Genomic DNA, 22,084 nt, shown 5'->3' with positions numbered 1-22,084 from the left:
CCCACTCCCACTAACTCACCCGCCGCCCCTTGCTCAGCTACCTCTCCCCCGCCTCCGGCACAGCCTCACCCGAGCGTGCTTACATAGCCGACTTCTTACTCCCGCTTTACGTACGTTTGCATAAAGAGAACGAGAGGATTAAAGTAGGATATTAAAGCAGGATGAAAGTATGGGAGTCATCCTGTCCCACGTTGCCTAGGTATGACGATAACGGATAGTAGATTTGCATGGATCGCAAGGAGAGCAGCGACGGTTGTTACTCGCGATGAGGGTTAAGCGGGTGAGTGGCGAAGGAGGTGGGGAAGGGTAGCGGATTTTCCTTTGGCTCGTGCCGCGTTGGCGGCTTCCTGGTATGAAATTTGTCTCTACATGCAGGGCACCGAGATCGTAACGTTACATGGCCGTGACGGGAGGAGGAATTGTTGGCCATTGGCGCTTTGCGCACACTCACTCGCTACTATTGCCGAGAGAAAGCCTCGTTTTCTCTCGGTACTTCGACACGACGATTTCTTACGGCTGATCCATTACTGGATCGTTGCAAAGCCCCCCCCCCCATCCGTGTCCTCGTTGACAATATCCTGCCGAGGACGTTATCATTGTTTCGTGACGAGTGTACGAATTTCGCTGTTCAACAGGAGATCGTTGGCCATTAGCGCGAGCATGGAGAAATGAAAAATACCTTCCGACACACTTGACATTTTAATGCCACAACGGAGATTATTATGTTCTTGTTTAAAAAACGACAGCGCATATCGATATGATAAAATACAATTGAAATTTTCATAAAAGTCACATTGCTATGTGAAATATGTAGCAGAAATATATTCAGAATGGTCGTGCGACACGATGTAATTAGCTTATTATATTAATAAAATCTGATTCTCATTGGTAATCACGTTGGAAATCCATTTTTTCTAAACATTTCATTTATTTATAAAATAAATCCATACCATTATTATTCTCCTCTTTTTTTGTATTTGCTGTATAGTTTTTTGTATCTCTATTGTAAGTATTGGCCGTATGTATTTGCAGTACTAGATTTTTTAATTTTTCGACGAAATGTCTTTTATATCGTATTGCGTTTATTTTTATTTTATCTACTATTTGCGTCGTATATTAACTGCAGTAAATATTATTTAGTATTATTTTAAAATTAATGTAATATTAATTATCGTGAGATAGGAAAGAACTTCGATCTAATGCTATGCGAGTAAACTTTTTATCGTCAAACGGCAAAAAAAAAAAAAAAGAAAAAAAAGAAAAAAAAAAGGAGACAGAGAGAGAAAGAATAAATTAAATTCTAATAATAATAACAATAACAATAAATAAACTAGTCAAAATTTTTGAAGAGACAACAAGCGAGTGAGACTTCCCATCACAGGTAGACTTGATTTAACTGAATCTCCATCTCTTGTCCTGCTCTCTCTCTCTCTCTCACTCTCTCACTCTCTCACTCTCTCATTCTCTCACTCTCTCACTCTCACCCCCCCCCCGCTCTCTCACTCACTCAGTCACTCACTCACTCTCACTCTATCTCTATCTCTATCTCTATCTCTATCTCTCTCCACTCTATTTAAATCGCTAAAGTTAGCAGCTGTCAAGCACGGAGTATTATGAAGAAAGAAAGAAGAAGAAAAAAAGCAAGAAGAGAAGGCCGTACACTTCGAAGAAATACCGAGTCGAGTTGAGAAAGTCAGAGTGAAAATCCGTTTGGTGTGTGTATAATACGCAAAGCGCGCACGGAGTTATAGAGTTGAGACGGAGGTCCGAAGGTCGACGGACCCAATATCAAGCTGCTGCTGCTGCTGCTGCTGCTGCTGCTGCTGCTGCTGCTGCTGCTGCTGCTGCTGCTGCTGCTGCTGCTGCTGCTGCTGCTGCTGCTGCTGCTGCTGCTGCTGCTGCTGCTGCTGCTGCTGCTGCTGCTGCTGCTGCTGCTGCTGCTGCTGCTGCTGCTGCTGCTGCTGCTGCTGTGCGCGCGAGTGAGAGAGTGAACGTGAAGGAATGAGAGAGTCCGGGAGTCAAAAGCAGAGAGAAAAAGGGCCCGGCGTATTGTAATTTCATTTCGTAACCCGATATCTTTTTCGCTCTTCTTCCCTCGCTCTTTCTCCTTTCCACGAAACTTTTTCCCCGTCCTTTTCATTCCTTTCTTTTTTCATTATTTCGCATAGACAAAACGATAGAGGGACGATGACGCCGCCGCGGCCCGTCACGTGATTTTCAGCCGGTGAATTCATGAGAAAACGCGGCCGCGCCACTCGTGAGAATGCATTCGACAAACAAACGTACGCGTACGACGGATTTTTACGATGAAAAATCGTACCTCGAACTTATGCCCCTCCCTCCACGGCCATGGCCATGCATCGCAAAAACCTTTCCTGGCGTTAAGCAATGTTTACGATATTCGACTTTCTACTACTCCCGTGGCGTAAATTAACGCAAACGGCCGACTCACTCGCCTCGATTAACAATCTCGGGAGAGGCGGATGAGTTTGGCGATTAACGTACTTTCAAGACGCTCGCGTAGTATTACGCCGCTACATTGTTTCAAGCTCCGCGCATTATAATTAGCCTTGCTAGCTTTTAATAAGGCGATTAAATAAATATTTTCTACGTACGAGCGACGAAAATTGTACGGGCTCTGACGATGAATGGGTTGGCTATGGGGGACTATGGGGGTGGGGGTGGGGCCGGGGGCGGTATCGACTTAAATCGGAATACTATTATGTCTGGGAAGGCTTCAAAAGCCTTTCGAATGATTAAGTCGGGCGAGTTTGCCGTGTCACAGACGATTGACAATATCGGAGCCAACATCGGTGAGTCTACGCGAGGCGGTAGGACGCGAAATGAAAGGTGTTGGTGGTAGTCGCGCAGCTTAAACAAGGAGCGAGCGAGTAGCTTGTAGGCAAGAAGAGAGGAGCCCGTCCGAGAAGGCTAAAGGAAAGTCCGAGGGTGTGAGATATAAAGGGGGACGTTTCGCATGAGGGAGAGCATCCGTTATATTAAGACGGAGAGAGTGTGCGTGCGTGCGTGCGTGCGCGTGCGCGCGTGCGTGTAAAGTGAGAGAGAGAGAGGGGGGGGGGTGAGAGAGAGAGGGTGAGAGAGAGAGAGGGTGAGAGGGAGAGAGAGAGAGAGAGAGTGAGTGAGAGACAGGGGGGGTGAGAGAGATTGAACGAGTGAGTGAGTGCGAGTCTCGGGCTCTAATATGGCCGCTCTCGCACGTACTACACATCGAGCGTATCGAGCGCTTGAATTATGCTGCATGCGAAATGTCAAATTGCTGGCCATATCGTAAAATATACAACTCCGCGCTCTGTGGGAAACATTATGTTCGCCTCCGCGAGCCTCTTCTCCTCCTCCTCCGGCCTCCCTCCCCGACCACTCGACCCCGCGCCGCCGTCCCTCCGACGAGCCCTCGCACCCGCGATACGAAGGACGCGCGCGAATCGAAAAAGGATGCGCGCCGCCTGACCGTTTTTAATATCCCGAGGACGAGGCCGAGCTCCGCCGTGTCGATGATTGTCTTGGGCGCGCGATCGTATTATATTGGATTCAAGCCGCACGTTCCTTTCCCATTGCGAAATAAGACGTTATTTTAGAGGGCTTTCATAAAATCTTTTATTGCGGAATAAATTCGAAGTGAGATGCGCATCGAAGATTGCCAATGTAATTTATGTAGTCGGGACTCGTGCTGAAAATTGAAAACAGGCACTAGGCGAACAATTGTAAGTAAGAGATTCGGCTCGCCCCCCCCCCACATCGATTTCTAATATCCCTTTTATCCCCCGCCTCCCTCCCCATCCCCTCCCCATACGTCCCACCACCATCTCGTCCAACCTCCTCCACCTCCTCCATCTCCTCCATCACCGCACACACGCGCCTACACTCCAATTACTTATCTTGAAGCACGAAATATGCTCCTCCCTATGACCTAAAATTCCTCTCCTCGTCTACGTGTTCTACAACTGCGTGTCCTTTATCCGATATCAACTGTACTACCAAACTCTAAATTAAAGGCTTTTTACGGTTCCCGATATTATCCAGTCATGCATCAATCATCCCAGTCAAGGAAATGCCGAAAAATCGGTTAGCCCGCCCGAGTATTTCTGGCCACGTCTGGCTAATTAATTTCCATTGCGACAACCTCAGGGGCAACGATTGATTATGATTATGAGAATGTCGGAGCCATGGAAAGGAAGAAAATCGCTACGTAGAAGCTAAAAAGGAGAACGCAAATATTTTCCAGCAGGGTGGACGAGATGATGATATGGACGTTGACATGTAGGAACGTGACGAGCGGAGCGAACGTATGTTACGTCAAAACATCTAGACCCCCTCCGGCTTTGGAAGGTGGGGAGGGAGGCCCGGCGTAGGAGGTTTCTAAAAATCGGATAACTGGTAGTAGAACGGAAGGAAGCATCCAGTCGACGTATGCGACGTGTATCGTTTTGCGCCGTTATGAGGTGGAAAAAAAAATGACGGAAAGATAGAAAGAAAAATGACGAACTAATGGACGCTAAACTCCCACGAGGACTCCATGAATGAAGCCCGTCGGATCCGAGTACCACATTAATGAATATATCTAAGCAGCTGCCGCCTGTTGCATTGTAATGGCGCGAGTGAATTTTGTGTACGTGTATGCGTATGTGCACGTCTGCCGATGAAGAAGGAGGCAATAGTATCGGAGAATAGTGAGGTCAACCTGCTTTAGCAATCTTCGCGCCACGCCCCGTGTCCAGTCATTAGACGCGATCCTAGAGGGAACAGCTCGTTAATAAGCCGGCGGAAGAAAATAACAATCGTTCGCTGTGGGCTACGCGAGAGATATTTATATGTACGAACGTGCGCGTATGTATGTGTGCACGTCGAGGATTAAATGAAACAGGCTCTTCGGGCTGGATGAGTTGCACGGTTGCGTCGCGCGAGTCCAGCTAACGAAACGCCCGAGATAGAGAGAGAGAGAGAGAGAGAGAGAGAGAGAGCGAGCAGAGGAGTGAGGAACGATGGCGAGGGAGGAGAAAGAGAGGTATATGGAAAAACGTCGATTCATCGACAGTCAATAAATACGACCAATCGATCTCGAAACAGCATCTATTTAATGATTAAACGTCGGGCTTTACCAAATTAACCGTGACTAAAGTGCATTTAACGGACTTTCGCCCAGGCATTGTTTTAAGAATGCACGCTCTCTCCCTCGGATTATATACATTCGGAATTCAAATTATAAACTCTACAAGCTTGTGTTTTTTAAATTTCACCTCACCCCAACCCCACCCCCTCTACAACATTCCCCATCTACCGTCATTTATTTCGTCTCCGTTTTCGTTATTCGTCTGTCCGTCTCTCTCTCTCTCTCTCTCTCTCTCTCTCTCTCTCTCTCTCTATCTATCTATCTATCTCACTCTCTCACTCTGTCCCTCTCTCTAACTCACTCACTCAGTCAGTCAGTCATCGCGGGCACAAAGCGCGGTATCATCCGATTAGAAAACAATTTTTTCCCGCTTGAACTGAGTCCGCGTATACCGTATGTCTTCGATCCTCTGAATGTTAGTATCGCCCGACATATTACCCGCGCCAAGTTTTATCCTCGTCTCGCTGGCAGTTTTCCGCGAAATTGTAACGGATCCAACGTTGCCCTGCTATCGCTGGCTCTTAATCTTACGGGCACATAAATCACGTCTTTCCGTCGAGTGGAGGCTTTTTTCGACACTTGCAAGGCTCTTTGGCAACGGGTTGGCTCGCGTAAGAGATATGCGCGGTCGAAGAGATACGAGGGAGGGAGGAGAGTGATTGTGTGCGTTCGTGCGCGCGCGTGTGTGTGTGAGAGAGAGAGAGAGAGAGAGAGAGAGAGAGAGAGAGAGAGAAAGAGGAAACGAAAGCAGGAAAATGTACAGGCGGGTAGACAGGCGCACTAGAGTCGGTGAAAAGAAAATATATCGCGGCGTTGGGAATCGAAAATGTCGCAAAAACTTTTACCCTCTTAGTTCTCGCGAGCTTTTTCAACAGAGAATCTCCTAAAAATGCGGCAAATGAAAAACGAGGAAGAAAATGGAGACGTGCAGGAGAGTGCTGCATTAGCCGGTACTCGGTGAAAAGATATACGTCTTTGCAGCTTAAGCCGAGGGACATAGCTTATAAATAATTATACAATGCAGATTTCGCTTACCTAAACAAGCTTCTTAAATATTATTCCATTTTCTCTATAAATAATCGTAAGCCACTTATAAACGATGGAAGAGTGTAGACTTCAAATGTAAAAAAAAAGGTGGTTAATTAGCACGATAGTTAATAATAATTCGATCGCTAAGAGAGAGAGAGAGAGATAGAGAGAGAGAGAGAGATAGAGAGAGTGAGTGAGTGAGTGAGAGAGGGAGGGAAAATGTGTGTGTGCGCGCACGTGCGTATGATATATGCGATAATTAAGGCAGCTACAAGCCATCTAAGAAACATCAAACGACTTGTAATATTATTTTAAACGACTATTCGTCGTTTCTTATCCACAGTCACCATACAGGCTTTAATGTAAATATAAGTATAAATATTAATTAATAATGAAGGCGAAAGAGGCTGCGCGAGTTATAAAGATCTTTGTTTAATAATGGTCGAATAGCTCGAGTCGCAAACAAGGAAGAGGCGATCGCATTTCCGACGCATTGACCATCATATTCGTTGTTAATAATAAAAAAAAAAAACAAAAAAAAAAATAGAAGAAGAATAATAAGAAGAAAAAAAAGGAAAAAAGAAAAAGAAAAAAGACGGAATAAGAGAGCGGACAAAAGGGACGTGGACCGCCTGGAGGACAGCACCTGGATAACGAAGCACTTGGCCTATCGGAAAGTGTTCTCCTCCCAGTTGGGAAATCGATCGGCCTCGGACCACAAATATCCGGGCGGCGCGTGGATGTCCAAAGCGGGGACAATGCCGCGGTAAAAGAAGAGCCTCTCTCTCGAAACGGCTCCTCCAAGCGGCGCCCGGACAATGGGTCCCAGCCACAAACGAGCCGGATCTCGTGGCGTTTAGCACTGCTGGACAAAAGGCCGCAGCGGCGGATTCTCGGGTACGGCGCGTCCAGTAGACCGTGCGAGTCTCGGTCGCGCGCCCGGAAAACTGGCCCCGGCTAATAATGAAAGGGCGGCTCGCGCCCCAATGGCTCGTCGGGCCTCACGAGACTCTCGGGACATCGAGGAGAGGTCTCCACTCAGGGATTAGGCGCGGCCAAACGCCATCGGGATTCGGTGTTTTTATTTACTCTCGACCCATGGATATTTTGAGCTCTCGACGCCGCGCTTTTCGCGCCTCTCCTCTTCTCCAGTCCTTACCTAACCACGATACACGCGTCTACGCGATCCCCTTGTCGTACCGCATCCCTTCCTCTTCCTCTTTCTCTAGCTCCTCCACCTTCTCCTCCTCCTTCTCCTCCTCATCCTCCTCCTCATCCTTCTCCACCTTCTCCTCCTTTTTCTCTTCCCCTTCCTCCTCCTCATCATCATCCTCGGCCTCGGCCTCAACACAACAAGGGTGGTAATGTTAATGCGCCCTCGGAAAGGATTGAGGTTTTGAATGAGGATCGGGATCGTATTCCGATTGCTCAACCGTTTTTCTGTTTTTTCGGCTCTACTGGCCTCGACCTCGGCTTTCCCATACGGCAATAAATGACACTGCGTGCGCCTTTCATATTTAAAATTGGTAATTCAAGAATATTTCACAGCCCGACAATTAACTATGTATCGGTAGGGACACGGGAGGGACGATACCGCTATTATTAACCCAGGCATACCTTGCGTAAAATTCACGTACTCCTATTATCGACTATTAAGCATTCAGGAGGCAAATACAATAGCCCAGCGAAAAGGAAAAAAAAATGCAAGTCATTAGGATGGATGCATAACGAATATTGTAATAGTAATAATAGTAATAGTAACAATAATAATAACAACAACGATAAAACGTGTTTTTATTTTGGATTTTTATTTTATCGAGAATCTTGTGTAGAATACGATATTAAGGAAAGGTAGAATGTTGGTAGCTTTCGTTATAAGGCGCCGGAGTAGCAGCGTTTCGGAGTTTTGTAAATAATTCGCTTGCTTTCGATCGTTCACGCCTATCGGGCATTTAAAATTTATAATTAATTTCTATCTCAAAGGGTGATTAAGCAGACGTAAGGATCGCACGGACGCGCGTACCCCATCCCTTACGTCGGATGAAATATGGAGGTGAGTCGCGTCAAGTACGCCTGCGGGCAAAAGATAAAAATGCGTTAAAAAGTCGAGAAAGGGCACGACGAGATCTCATGCCAGTAGCAGCAGCAGCAACAGCAGCTGTCAACCTCTAAATTGGAGATGAGATAGAGCGAATAAACAAAGGACGACTGCCAGAGGGGGTGGGGGCTGCTCCCACCGGGTACAATTAGATGTCGACCGGATTAATTAGGCTGACGATGTCGACTCGAGACAATTACACCTCGTAGCTTTCACACGATATTCGGTTTAGGTTCGGCGTTGCTCGTCAGGGCCTGTTGACCGGCAAATTATCGGCTCGGCCACATTTATGTTTACGGAGGCCTCTTCTTCGCGAGCGGCTCACTCGAAATTATGTAAAACGGCCGACCAGCGCACGGTAATTCGGACGAAGCTGCTATTCCGGGGATTCCTCCTCGGATTTCTCGAATGTCGACGAGATTTCCGCTCGGGCGCCCAGCCAGCCACGGTCGCATGCTCAAAACTAGAGAAACATAGCTGGAGAGAGAGAGAGAGAGAGAGAGAGAGAGAGAGAGAGTATAAGAAGAAGGTGAACTATAAGGTTGTAGGAGGAGGCGAGGGAGAACGATTAAAGCGAGAGCGGCGTCGCGGTAACTCAAGCCACCGCTCATCGGCATACCAACCTGGCGCCCCCTCCAACCGGCATTTTATGCCGCGCCGGTTTCCGAAAATCTCGGGGCTCGATCTCTCGTCGTGAGCGGCCGGAGCTCGCGACAGAAGATAAGCAGCGGCGCGAAAAAAAGTGCAAAAGCCCAGGGCCCAGAAACACGTGTAAAGCGCCGCGACGGTAGCCCGACGACACGGGTAACAGGAACCCTAGACGGACGGGACGAACGGGTGGCACGGAGTGAAGAGGCTCGTTGATTTTACGTGCGCGCATGCGCCACGATGTCCCTACGTGATGGGCTACCGAATTCAGTCCTCGGTTCTAGATGACGGCACGCGATTCTCCGGAAACGACGGCTCTTATCTCTCCGGTGGGAGACCCCGATAGACGTCGCTCGCGTTGCCCTCGGTGGGTGCGCGAGACTCGGCAAAATGAAAATGCTCGTAGGATCGTGTAACCGCGGGCCGACAGCGAGACCGCATCGCTTGGGTTAATTGTCCGGTTTGATGAAGGGGAGGGGATGCGAAGCATTGGGACAAATTTTCATGACCGGCGCTCTTTTCTTTAATACGCAATTCTCATTCGCTTGCAATCGCCCCCAATGTTCCGTAAATATCGACAGGATCCGACCAACCGAGACCCTGAAACCCGCGACACGTCAAGTCTTTTGCGCTTATCGATACGATAATTATTTTTCTTGGCGCTATTATTGCAATGGATCCCACCGACGCGAGAAAGCCCGTTAACGTGCGCCTCCCCCTTCCCATAATGCATCCATTGTTCACTGAACGGAATGGCCGTTAATAAGCTCCATCGATCATTCGCTACGCTAATTAAAATCACGGCACATCCTCGTCCAACGATCGACCCTCTCCTTTCTAAAGACACTTGCTTCTAATGGTAGCAGTGAGTAGATGGGGAGGGGAGGGGGGTGGAGGGGGAGGCGCGAAAATTAATAAATTAATAATGCATCGACAATCGTTAGGGTCTCGCTATTTATGCATAACCGAACGAACGAATCGATGGTAATGTTTGCTTTTTTTTTCTTTTTTTTCTTCGTTCACTCGTCGACAACGAGCGCATTAAACAATGTCCGACTCTGGAGCGCGAGTCGCCAACACATAAATCATCATCCTCGAGCATACGAGCGCAACAGGATGGAGTGCGAAAGACTACGCCGAGGCTTAAGCCATGATAAATTGCTTAATGTCTCGGTGAGCGAGCGTGCGCGAAATAAGGAGGGACGACAATAATCGGGGGCAGAGTGCGAGAGAGGGAGCGAAAAAATTGCCCGAGTGTATACAAACACTCGAATTATCTCCGAAAACGTAACATCTGTCCATGAGGCGGTCGCCGACGGCATTCATGGCCAACATGGCGGAATGATCGGCGCGCATTTATACACAAACACACACAGCGTGTGCATCGAGCGGTAGTTACGCTTACCCGCGCGCGCGTTTGCGGTTCTTTTTTTTTTTCATCTCCGTCCTCCCTACTCTCATCCGCTTTGGTCCATGTTCGTAGAGCCCCGAGATAAACGATGGCCCCAATGCGCGGATAATTCTCCGGTTTACGGGCGCACCCGTGGCTCCCAAGGGATGAAAATGGAGTCGGGCAGGAGTCGTTTTTCTAGCTTCTCGAGTACCGCCTTAGTTTTCACTTCCAGGGCCCATTTGCGCGTGCTCGCACGACTCCCGACTCTCGACGCTACGAAGGCTCTCGGAAACGCGCGGAGAGTCCAATTCCGATAAGGCCACATGATTTTGACGATGTCCGACTGACTGGATTCTTATCGAAAGCCCCTTTATCTCGGGATACGTCTTTTGATTTCGTCACGATTTCTTTCTTCTTCCCGCTCGTATTTTATTAAGAGCGCCTCCAAGCATTTCTTTCGCAGACATTCTAATTCTTTATGCCCCCTCCCCCTCCCCCCTCGGACACTTTGGTTTTGGTTTGGAGCATTAAAAAGACAAAAATGACGAGGAAAAAGGAGGAGTAGAAGAAGCGAGGGATCAGATCGTATCTCATGGCCCGAGTATTGCTGTTCGCGTCTTTGATTTATTGCGAGTAATATCGAAGTACGATTTTTGGAAATTCTATATAACCCACGCGCTTAGGAAAGATCGCTCGATCGTTAAGTTTTATAACTGGCTTTAGGTGCGCGCGCGTCCTCGCCTTCCTATTATTTTCATGCGGTTCGCATTGGTACGGAGTCAGAAAAATCAGAAGTCATTGGGCCGGTTGCGAGCTAACGCAGTCAATTGCACTTTTATTCTCTTGTCTTTTTTTTTCTTTTTTTTTTCTTATTTCATTTTTCTTTTTTCTTTTTTTCCCTCGAGTGAGACTCTCGAGTGTCGAGAAGAGATTCGACTTTGCCACGGGCCGTGCACAGGTACGCGCGCGCCCGCACAGACACAAACACAAGCGCAAACAAACGAAAAGTGTATACGTGCTTATGCTCGGGGTATAAGCTGCACGAGGCTAATCGATCAATCGATCTACAAACAGATCGAGCGCTTATCTAAATCCAATATCTAAGCGTCCTAATCTCACCGAAGTCGTATAGTCGATTGCTATCGATCGACGCGATCTCTGCGAGTTTTTCTCTCTCTCTCTCTCTCTCTCTCCCTCTCTCTCTCTCTCTCTCTGTCTGTCTCTGTCTCTCTGTGCCCACTTGCTCACTCGCACTCCCTCACGTTCTTTTTTTTCTCTCAGTTAGCCGGTAGTGTAATAATAGACGAGACCAGCTTCGGTCCGAGGAATATACCCAGAAAATGGAAAAAGAACGACGTGGAGAAAACGAGAAAAAAATGTTAATATATCTGATCCGGAGCGAGTAAATAATTTTGTGGAATTCGGCATATGAAACTATGAATAATAAGTGAGCATAAATTCGAAAGATATCCTCGAATTTACAACCGCCGATTATGGAATGGCTTTGTTGGTAAACGCCAACAATCTATAAGATCGGCGTAGCTCTTAATTGCGAGGACAATTGAAAAATGACACGAGATATAAAGGGAAAAATCATTAGTTTGAAATATCATCGAATGGTAATGGGAAAAGCATCAACACAATGCCGCAGGGTTCACACGTCCCCGCACCAGTGGTATTTTAGCTTAATGCGGAACGTATAAGAAGAAAATTATCCACTCGAGAACGTTTGTAAAAAGGGGCCAGAGGTCGCGACTCGGCTGTCTCCTCGAGAGCCCGTCCTCTCCTCCCCCTCTTATTTTCAGGCCGAAACTGCAGAGTCCGTGTGTCTGGCAGGGACTGGTCGAAGGCGGGAGGGGCAGGGGCACGAGGAGTGAGAGAAAGAGAGAGAGAGAGAGCGAGGGTAGAATTTCATTCGCTGTATATGTTGGCAACAATGTTGTTTGGCGCTGTCCCGTCTCTCCGTTTCTTCCTCCCTCCCTCTCTCTCTCTCTCTCCATCTCTCACTCTTTCTATTATCTCTCTCTCTCTCACTCTCACTCTCTCTCTCTCTCTCTCTCTCTCTCTCCCTCGCCCTCTCTCCCTCCCTCGGTCCCTCGTAACCTCGCCCCTCGTCTTGCTCAGTCTCGCTTCTCGGCCTTACAATAGACGCGAAAAATCATCCATTATCCTCGGGAAGAGCAAGATCCCCGAAGGCTGCTCCGTCGTCTAACGCGGAACAATGGCGTACGCCCATATATCACTCGGGCCAAGGGCTTTTTCCAAAAAGCGAACGAGCGCGCGAGCGAGATGCAGCTCAATGAGTCTCCTCTCTCTCTCTCTCTCTCTCTCTCTCTCTCTCTCTCTCTCCCTCTCCCTCTCTCTCTCTCTCTCTCTTTCTCTCTCTCTCTCTCTCTCTCTCTCTCTCTCTCTCTGTCACTCTCCTTACTGTCTGCGAAGGTGTGTGTTACTGATGCTGCTCCCGCTCCTGCTGCACATCCCTTGCTACCGGGAAGAAGAGGCCTGACGGTGGCCAACTATTTTCCAACTAGAATCTCGTTTCGCCACGTTGTACGTGTATGCGCGTGAATATACATACATGCATACATGCATACATACATACATACATACATACATACATACATACATACATAAATACATACATGCGTACATGCATACATACATAAATACGTGGCCCATTATACCATCGGTCCACGGGACTTTTGAAAAACCCACCCCTCCGTTTATTGCATCCCTTTTTTTCTCTTTCTTTGCTTCTTCTGCTTAGTAGAGCTCTCCTTCTCGCTCTCCCACTCGAGCCCACCCTGCCCCCGTGGCCCTTCCACTCGCTCTCCTTTATCTACGACGTCTCTCGATGATGCTACGAGCTTTCCAAAACTCGAGTTTTTCACGAACCTTTATTATTAGAGGCTGGCCATCGAGACACAACGGCATCAATGCCCCGGTCGTCTGAAACAATTCTACGCAAAAGTCGAGAAGTGAATGTGGCGGCCGGGCGTTTTTGTCGACGGCAGGAAGTTTTTAAACTCGCAGATGCCTATCCTCGGCCTTTTCTCGCATTATTACATTGAATATCTGTTTCTGGAGCGCTTTTATACGCTCGTGATTATTGTTCGTGTTTCAGCCGAAATTTTCCGAATTCTTCAAAGTGCGAGGCAAGAAATTTAGAAATTCCTCTACCATTCGCACCACCGACGCTCATTTCTCTTCGTCCGTGAAATCCTCTCTAACAATCAATGACGACTAACTTACTTCTTCCGAAAAGTCCTCATTCCCCAATGCCGGCTTGCTTGACTCATGCTTTTCTCTTTCCTCGAATGGCTAAATTTCTTTGCATTAATACTAGCCTTGGACTGCCTTACTGGCAAATCTCAGAATTATCTTGTTGAATAATTATCTTCTAAAAACAGACGGTCAAACGAAATTATGATTCATAATAGTTATTTTTACGAAAACATTCACCACGAATTACGAATTATTTTATTATTTGAAAACTATTGAGTAGCCGATGCACGAATACTTATCGACATTGATGAACGCATAACGAACGACCGCCTCATTCGACACCGATTTTTCCCATTAAACATATGCACATTTAGCAATGTTAATAGGCCTTGTCTGTTGGAGGCGAATAGCAGGGGGTTCACGTGCTATTTTGACAGGCATTTGTCGGTTAAGTAGGGGGTGGGCGCGCGCGCGCGCGTACTACCACCATGTTAAATTGACAGAAACTTAATTTAATACACGAGCTGTGAGGAGCGAAAAGTGGAAAATTTTATGGGCGAGATTGCGCTCCAATGAGGCAAACAGCAAACGCTCATATTTTTCATAACTCACGACGCGAAGCTTTTACCTTCGGTTTGACGAATTCTCGATTAATTCTCGGAAACAAACCTGATTGATGCGCTGGCGAGATATTAGGAAGAGAATTTTTTTTTTTTTCTTATTTTTTTCTTTCACTCCTTCCTTCCCCTCTCCTTTAAACATTTATTATTAGAAATTCCATTAATTAACATCACAAGAGCGAGCCTATATGAAATGCCAAGTAATTTTCCAACGGATAAGCCTCTTAATCGCACGAAGATATCTAAGAGAAGATGATCTTGGGATTATTAATGCTTGATTTAGTCAACAATGGGGCATAATTTAGCGAGATGTTTGGAGATCCTGTTTTTCAGGACAAATCGGTGGGTGGGGTGGGGAATGGCGAGCGGTGGATGGTTGGGGATTGAGAAGGAAAGAAATGTAACGAGCACTGTTGTAGTTACGTTGATTAGTTTGCCTTACTTTCTACTAACGATGACAAAGCTAGCCTTATCGCTCTCGATCATAAATCGCGCAACAAATCATAAGCCCGCGCAGCAATCTCATAAGACCCACCGCGACAGTGACTTTTCTTCTCTCCTCGTGCTTTATAACAATATATCCTCGTATTATACCTTTTTCGGGTCTCCTCCGGCTCTCGGGAACTTATAGAGCCCTACGCGCAGATAAGAGGGTCCTAAAGAAAAGAGAAGAGGAGGGCGGCTTCTACACTTCTACGCACACAAGCGCACACGCGTATAAATAGTACTCCAGAGGCCGTGGATGGGCGCGCACGCACAAACGCTTATACATATATATATATATATATATATCGGGGATCAGAGCAAGCGAGTCCCGAGATGATCTCTCTCTCTCTCTCTCTCTCTCTCTCTCTCTCTCTCTCTCTCTCTCTCTCTTGCTCGCTCGGTCATAATAACTATTTTATCCCGCGTGAATCTGGGCCATTGTGTTACCTATTCTAAAAGTCATAACACGAGCGAGCGAATCGTCCTCGCACAGACGCGCTTCCACACGAGCACAAGAGCCTAGACAGTGTCTGGCTGGCGGATGAGATGATCCAGTGGATGGCCGCGCAGGCGCGGGAAGGCCCAACCGGCGTCGCTCGCGCAATATTTCACGGCATATTGTTGCCATCTGCACCGAGAGCGCGATAGGAGGAGATGCGTTGATTCCCTGTCGGGGACAGATTTCCGATGTTATTAATCGTCCTCGAATTCTCGAGCGCGCCTCGGAGAAGCGCGTCCTCCCTCCACCTTTTCAGCTCTTTCCACCTCGTTTTCTCTTTCTTGCCATCGGCCTCCTCGCCACGCTCCCGGGCTTTGTGGTTGCTGCGTGCATCTGCGAGATTGATTTATCCGAGTGGAGTGCGCGTTATGGAGACTCAATTATCAGCGGCTCGGCGACACTCTGTCCTCGCTCGCTCACTTCACTTGGGAATTCAAAATCAAACTTCTTTGAGCGTCAAGGAGCATTCTTATCTCGAATTGCGCCGTGTATTGCCGGGCCACTGATAGAGGCGTACCGTAAAAGACCTAAGAAAAGCGCTTGGGGGCTGGACGCGCTGGACTCTGAACGCCGGACGCCGGTCGCCGGACGCCGGATTCCGTATGCCGAGAGCGGGACAAAAATGAACTGACGCGATGGTTTGCGCAGAAAAGACCCCAATGAGCACGTAAGGAGCCTTTCATAAATACTAAAAGCCGCGTGCGCTCGCAACTTATTCGTACAAAGATTATTCTTATAGGAATCCGCGTCAGGAGGATAAGTCGGGTAGCCGCGTGCCCGCGTAACGAGCGCGTTATCGTGCTTTTCGCACGTGAGCGGAATATTGCGAGCGTCTTGACCCAGGCGGGATAATGAATTGCCTCGACTCCTGCAAAAGCCAACGAGATAAAGTCGCTTGTTGTATTCTTCGTGAGGGCGAGCGCGCGCGCGCGCGCGAGCCTACACCGCACAGCCAACGGATATAACTTTGCTTGAAAATACAAACATGTCTCCACTTGTGTTTGCTTATTAAATTCTTTAACGGGCCTTGTCCGTGTTATTCAATGCTTAAACGGCTCTATCCACTGTGAAAAATATCCATTTAATCACTCTCGCGCTGCTGAGATTATAAATCATCGAATTGCTGTAACGCGCGAAGGGTTACCATGGTGACGTGCGACGTTTACGTCGATTCCCCAATCCCCCAGCGTCTCTTTATCGTCACTGTGTTTTGATAAAGATAAGCAACAAAAATAATAACAGTTCCATTGAAGGTGCTCTATTGTACTCTATTGTAATATGATATAGCAAACGGTGGGGAGAATGTGTGTATGAAATGTGTAAAAATTAATAAACATTTTTTTCATGGCTTTGAATGTCTAATTTAAATCGTGTCCAATGTATGTATGTGTGTGAAAATTTGAAAAAAAAATCATCTTGCGATATACGAAAATATATAATTGATATAAGTAATTATGTTCCGGGGCCACTGAACAGAACAAATTATCACAATTTTTATTCTTAGGAGGTCTGCTTCTAGAAAAAGATAATCCTTGTTTGGCTAACTTGGCACAAGGCAGTTTCATTTTTCCTCTTAAAAAAAAAAAAAAAAAAAAAAAAAAAAAAAAAAAAAAAAAATCGCATACTTTGCGTTTCCGTTTTTACGCGCCTTCGTGCTCTGCTTCTATCGTCGTCTTTCCTGTGTCTATTCTTTGGGGTGCGCGCAAAGCTGGAAAGGGAACGGAAAAGTGACGTCGAAAACGAGAAAAAGGGAAATCGCACGGTATATAGGCTATACATGCCCCGGGAAGAGCTCGTAGGGGTCGCACCGTTAAAATATATTCCGACTTGTTCCGATAGAAATAAATAAAGTCACACCACCGCAATCTTACCCTCCCTCTTCCCCACTTTCTCACACCTACTCACTCTCTCTCTCTCTCTCTCTCTCTCTCTGTCTCTCTATCTCTCTCTCTGTCTCTCTATCTCTCTCTCTCTCTCCTTACACGCTTATTCGTGGCCACTCGGCAGAGCAAAATAAAATAGAAAGAAAAATCCCGGTGCTTCTTCAGCCAAGTCGGCGTTATATATACAACCCAGAGCAGGCGGACTTACAAAAGGGTCGGAGGCGTCTACCCCCCCCCCCCTTTTCATTCCGTACCCCATCAATCCGCCCACCCACTCGCCTCTACTTAATTACAACGGAATTATTCCTGCGTCATCAAAAGATGATGGACCGTCGGCGAGGATCGCGACGAAAGTAGACCGACTCTAGCGTTAAATTGCGCGTCAGCTCCTCGCGCCCGTCATCCGCCACGCATTTATACTGACAAAGGCACTCCTCTGCTTGTACAATTCCAGGTGAAAAGCCGTTCAAGTGCGAGTTCCCGACGTGCGACAGGCGGTTCGCCAACAGCAGCGATCGCAAGAAGCACAGCCACGTCCACACGTCCGACAAGCCGTACAACTGTCGGGTATCCGGCTGCGACAAGTCCTACACCCACCCGAGCTCACTGCGCAAACACATGAAGGTAATTATCTAGGACGAAGCACGCCAACCGCGTAACCACGTCCGCGTCGAGACACTTCCGAGTGGCATCCTAATGAGAATTACTCGGTCCTCACTCCCGACCGATCCCTCGCCTCCCCCATCCCCACTTCTACAACACGCCAATTTTCATTCGCCTTATACCTCTATCCGACCATTATCTTTAGCATCATCTTTTTTCTTATCCCGATCCTCTTTATCATCAACATCAACGTCACCGTCTCCCATTATCATCGTCATTACCATCATCGTCATCATCATCCTAATCCTAATCCTAATCACCATTCTCATCCTCCTCATCCACGTGCTTATCTTCGCCTCCATCGTCGTCGTCATCATCCTTATTATTAATATTAACGTTCATATTATTATGCCTATATTTCCTATTTATTGCTATTATCATTGCACTCCATGAAAATAAATTATTACACGCTCCACGGAGTTTCATTTTATGCTTGTTTCTTCTTATTATTCACTTTTAGTGATTTATTGCGTTGGATTATTAATTTGTTTTGTGTTTGGTTTTGCGCCGTCTTTCTTTCTATCTTTTTCCTTCTCTCTCTCTCTCTCTCTCTCTCTCTCTCTCTCTCTTTTTTATTTTTTTTTTTACATGGCGCACGATTCATACTTAATTTATAATTTTTATTAGCTTCATCGTCTATTAACTTATGCACCTATTTATAAATTTAATTAATTTGTTGTTTACCTGACGTTTTAAAGAATACTGAGATAAAACATAAAAATATTTATTCAACATTTTCATGATAATTTATGTTATAATCACACGAAATGTGCATATCGACGACAAGTATATAATCTAAATACCTATTATCCAATTGCATAAGATAGCATTTATATATAATAGCATTGCATAATAAGTGAATTGCTCAGGACGGAAATAATTATAAGTAAAATAATATTTCACATTGACAAGCATTAAATAAAAAAATATCCGAAACTAACAATAAGCGACAAATTATTGACATTTTATATTTTATACATACGCATGCGCGCGCATAATGCGTCGTATATAATATGAATTGATTGATAAAGAATTGCGTTCGGCAAAATATAAAACTTTCCATGATGTATAGGATAATTTTATATTATCGTTTGCCCTTGAAGAACCTTGGTGCGTTCGATCATATGTGCGTACGTGCGTGTTTGTGTGCGTAATGCAACGAGCGCAGTCTGCCTTTTCACGCTGGCTTGAATAGCTCGTGAAAATGGTGATCAAGTAAATTGTCCCCGAGTTCCATCATTGGTTCTGTAAATATTAATCGACCTCGTCGTGTGCTCCTCTTCCACCAGGTCCACGGTGTAACGCTGAGCGACGGCAAGCTCGGCGGCGGCTACGAGAGCGAGGGCGAAGAGAGCAGCAGCAGCGGCGGCAGCCTCTCGGTGACCGGGCACACGGAATCGCCCCAACCCTCGCAGCCCGTGGCGACTTCGACGGCCGCGAGCTCGGTCGCGAGCGGCCCGCCCCCGGCTAACAACGCCGTCAACGGCGGCCTCGTCCAGCTCCAGCACGCCTCGAGCCTCGGCCCGACGAGCCACCACCACCTCGGCGACTGGTACGTCTGCCAACCGACGGCAATGGCGCCCCAGCACAGCCCCCTACCCCACCACGGGCCGCCACCAACTCATCATCTCGGCCACCACTTCAACCCGCTCATGCACCACCAGGCCACGGCATACTGAATCCGCGGAGTCTAGGATCAACTAACTCGCTTCACTCGTCACTGCCAAAGCCGCACGTACGATCTCCGGAGGATGGGAACCGCGCAGCCCCGCAAGCCCTCCCCACCAATCGAGCTAATCTCGTCGCGTCCTCGGGACTCCCCCCCCCCCACTATAGACGCTTCCCCATTCCTCCACCACCAATGTCCGGCTCTCTATTATTTCCCTACTGACTAGAGTCGTAAAATTGCCGCGACCTATACCTCCACGACCAAGTTTCGACCACCTTCCACTGACTATACGTTCATTCAATCAAAGACGGAGCACCCACGGTTCAACTAATTTACGTACACCAGCCGTCCTAGTCCTTCATCGTCGCTTAAATAAGATAATATAAGCCGTTAATGGACGATATAATAAACTTTATTCGTCCTACGACTATTGCATCGCAATAAGCGTGCGCTTACGGGATGCTGAATATAATAGGAATCATAAGAGGCGGTAAAATTGACGCGTTTTTTTTTTTTTTCTCTGATAGCATATCGACCATTGTCACCTATCGATTGTTTCGATTATAAATCGATAATTATTAGTTGAAGAATCGATTGGTTAAAATTGATATAGTCGCCTTTCTATCAGTGTTAGGCCAACGCTGTAATGCGCAAAACATCGCCAATAACATAGAACCTTTTATAGAACAATATTTGCAGAAAATTTCTTTTTAATTTATCGAATAATGCGAGGATCCCGAGCTACGATTCGGACTTCGGACCTGTGACACTACTTTTATCCTGTAAAATCCAAAGAAATCGAACGCTCTATGAAGGATTTTGGGCTTGCGGAGGGCCTACTACTTAACTCTTAAACCCTATATGCTGCATGCACGTCCAAAGACTCACGCAAACATTTAAATGCTTTAGAATTTACCAACGGATATGGAAAAGTTATTGTAAATAAGAGTATGATGTCACGTGACTCGTGACTCGAGCATTTAACGGCGCTTCCGAGCGGCTATTGAACGCCCATCGGGATTTGCGCCACCGTGTTCCTACAAACGAGAATATAATATACACGCATAAGTGCAACGCATGTAGTATGTACTTTGAAGAATAAGAGTGACGAATACACAGATTCACTGAAACACACATGTGCCTCGTCCATATACACAACACTGGGCAAGTCTTTCGAATAACAATCGTTGTGTATGTATTTGAAATGAGTTGGTTCATCTATCTATGTACACTAATCAGCTGCATTTCACTTTATTTATTTCTTATTTCTCCTCTTTATTTCCTTCTAATTACCTTCAGATTACTTAAAATTATTGCTTACTTTTGAATTGTACATAAATGTCGCGTTCTATTTGTGAATTAAATATTTTAACCCAAAACGTTGTGGCAATTTTAGATATTTTATGGTTTTTTTTTTTTTTTTTTTTTTTTTAATATTTCCATTAATGCACTATTACTTAAATTGTAAGGCTTTGAATGTTTCATTGTGCTGATAAGTCGACTTTTCATAAATGTGAACAAACTGTCTAATGTTAATAATTATAAAAAATTCTAGTGATCTCGTGTTCAAAAGTTTCGCTCTTACATAGCCCTGTTTGTCATTGAATTTAACTGTATTTTATTTGTAATTAGCGCGAAATCACAAATGTCGAATTGGAGGGGCCAATTTAATTCATGAGTAATTTGCGTGACATTTTTAATCGGCTGAGTGACTTTCATTTTCCGTGTAATTCATACCCGTATCATTTGACAATTAATCGGTCGGTAATAATTTGAAATTTCACACAAAAACTTCTTTTACTAATTTACTAATTAATAATTAAAATTTACACTCTTTAACAGAAGAAGAAAAAAATATATGTGTGTGTGTGTGTGTGTGTGTGTTTGTGTGCGTGCGTGCGTGTGCGTGCGTGCGTGTGTGTGCGTGTGCGCGCGTGCGTTATTTTTTACATTGTTAATATATAAAAATTTACTAAAATAACCATACGCATAATAGAATTGTGAAAATGTTTCAAGTTCTATTTATTTGAAATTTAATGCAAATTCACTGCTAGTATTAATACTCTTAAGATTCGTATTTGTCGAACTAAATCGCTATACCATAGTAGCCTTAGCTAATTTTGAAATATTCAAGAAATCTCGTTTGAAGCTCGAATTTCTACATCGAAATATATAAAATTAAACTATAAACTAATAGAATGAATCGCCAGCGAATCAGTACGAATCTTGATATTTCATTGATTTCGAAATTTATTTACAAATATAAATTCTGAAAATTTATTCAAATTCGTTGAATTTGAGAAAATAGTAATTTTATAACAATAGAGAAATAATGCAAATACTCGCAATTAATATACTGAATTAAAGTCTAATATGTCATTAATATTTTAAAATTTATATTACAAATCATAAAATTATGAAACGCATCTAAAAATTGTGCAAACGGTACATATTACAAACAATATCTTTAAAGTTATGTATAGCCTTTATATTATTGAGAAATAAGTAAACTGAGGATGCATTAAGCTTGCAAATGACACGATGGAATAATGAGATAATTGCACAATACTGAATTCACGTAATGTAATGTAACGTTATGACGAGTTCAAATCTAATAAACTCTGATAATTCTTAAATGAAATGAAATTTCAGACTGTGTGTATGTGCGCATAGTATGAGCGTTTACTTAGTTAATAGCGCCAATTAAAATACCGGAAAGGAATGTAGTTCATTGCAACTGCAC

At 45.5% G+C, this 22,084-nt stretch overlaps 1 protein-coding gene across 1 annotated transcript in view; it reads left to right on the top strand.

Annotated features, from left to right (window-relative positions):
- LOC105361043 (pair-rule protein odd-paired) overlaps positions 1–19,446 on the top strand; it is a 33,066-nt gene extending 13,620 nt beyond the window's left edge. The window contains exons 2-3 of the mRNA XM_011498129.1: positions 17,464–17,633; positions 18,962–19,446. Of these exons, the coding sequence (XP_011496431.1) occupies positions 17,464–17,633; positions 18,962–19,351 (560 nt within the window). The 3' untranslated portion in view covers positions 19,352–19,446. The remainder of the gene's footprint in view (positions 1–17,463; positions 17,634–18,961) is intronic.
- Positions 19,447–22,084: the final 2,638 nt, after the last annotated feature.

The sequence above is a fragment of the Ceratosolen solmsi genome, unplaced genomic scaffold (genome assembly GCF_000503995.2).
Source record: "Ceratosolen solmsi marchali unplaced genomic scaffold, CerSol_1.0 scaffold14, whole genome shotgun sequence".
Taxonomy (NCBI): Eukaryota; Metazoa; Arthropoda; class Insecta; order Hymenoptera; family Agaonidae; genus Ceratosolen; species Ceratosolen solmsi.
This window is presented reverse-complemented; position numbering and strand designations above follow the sequence as displayed.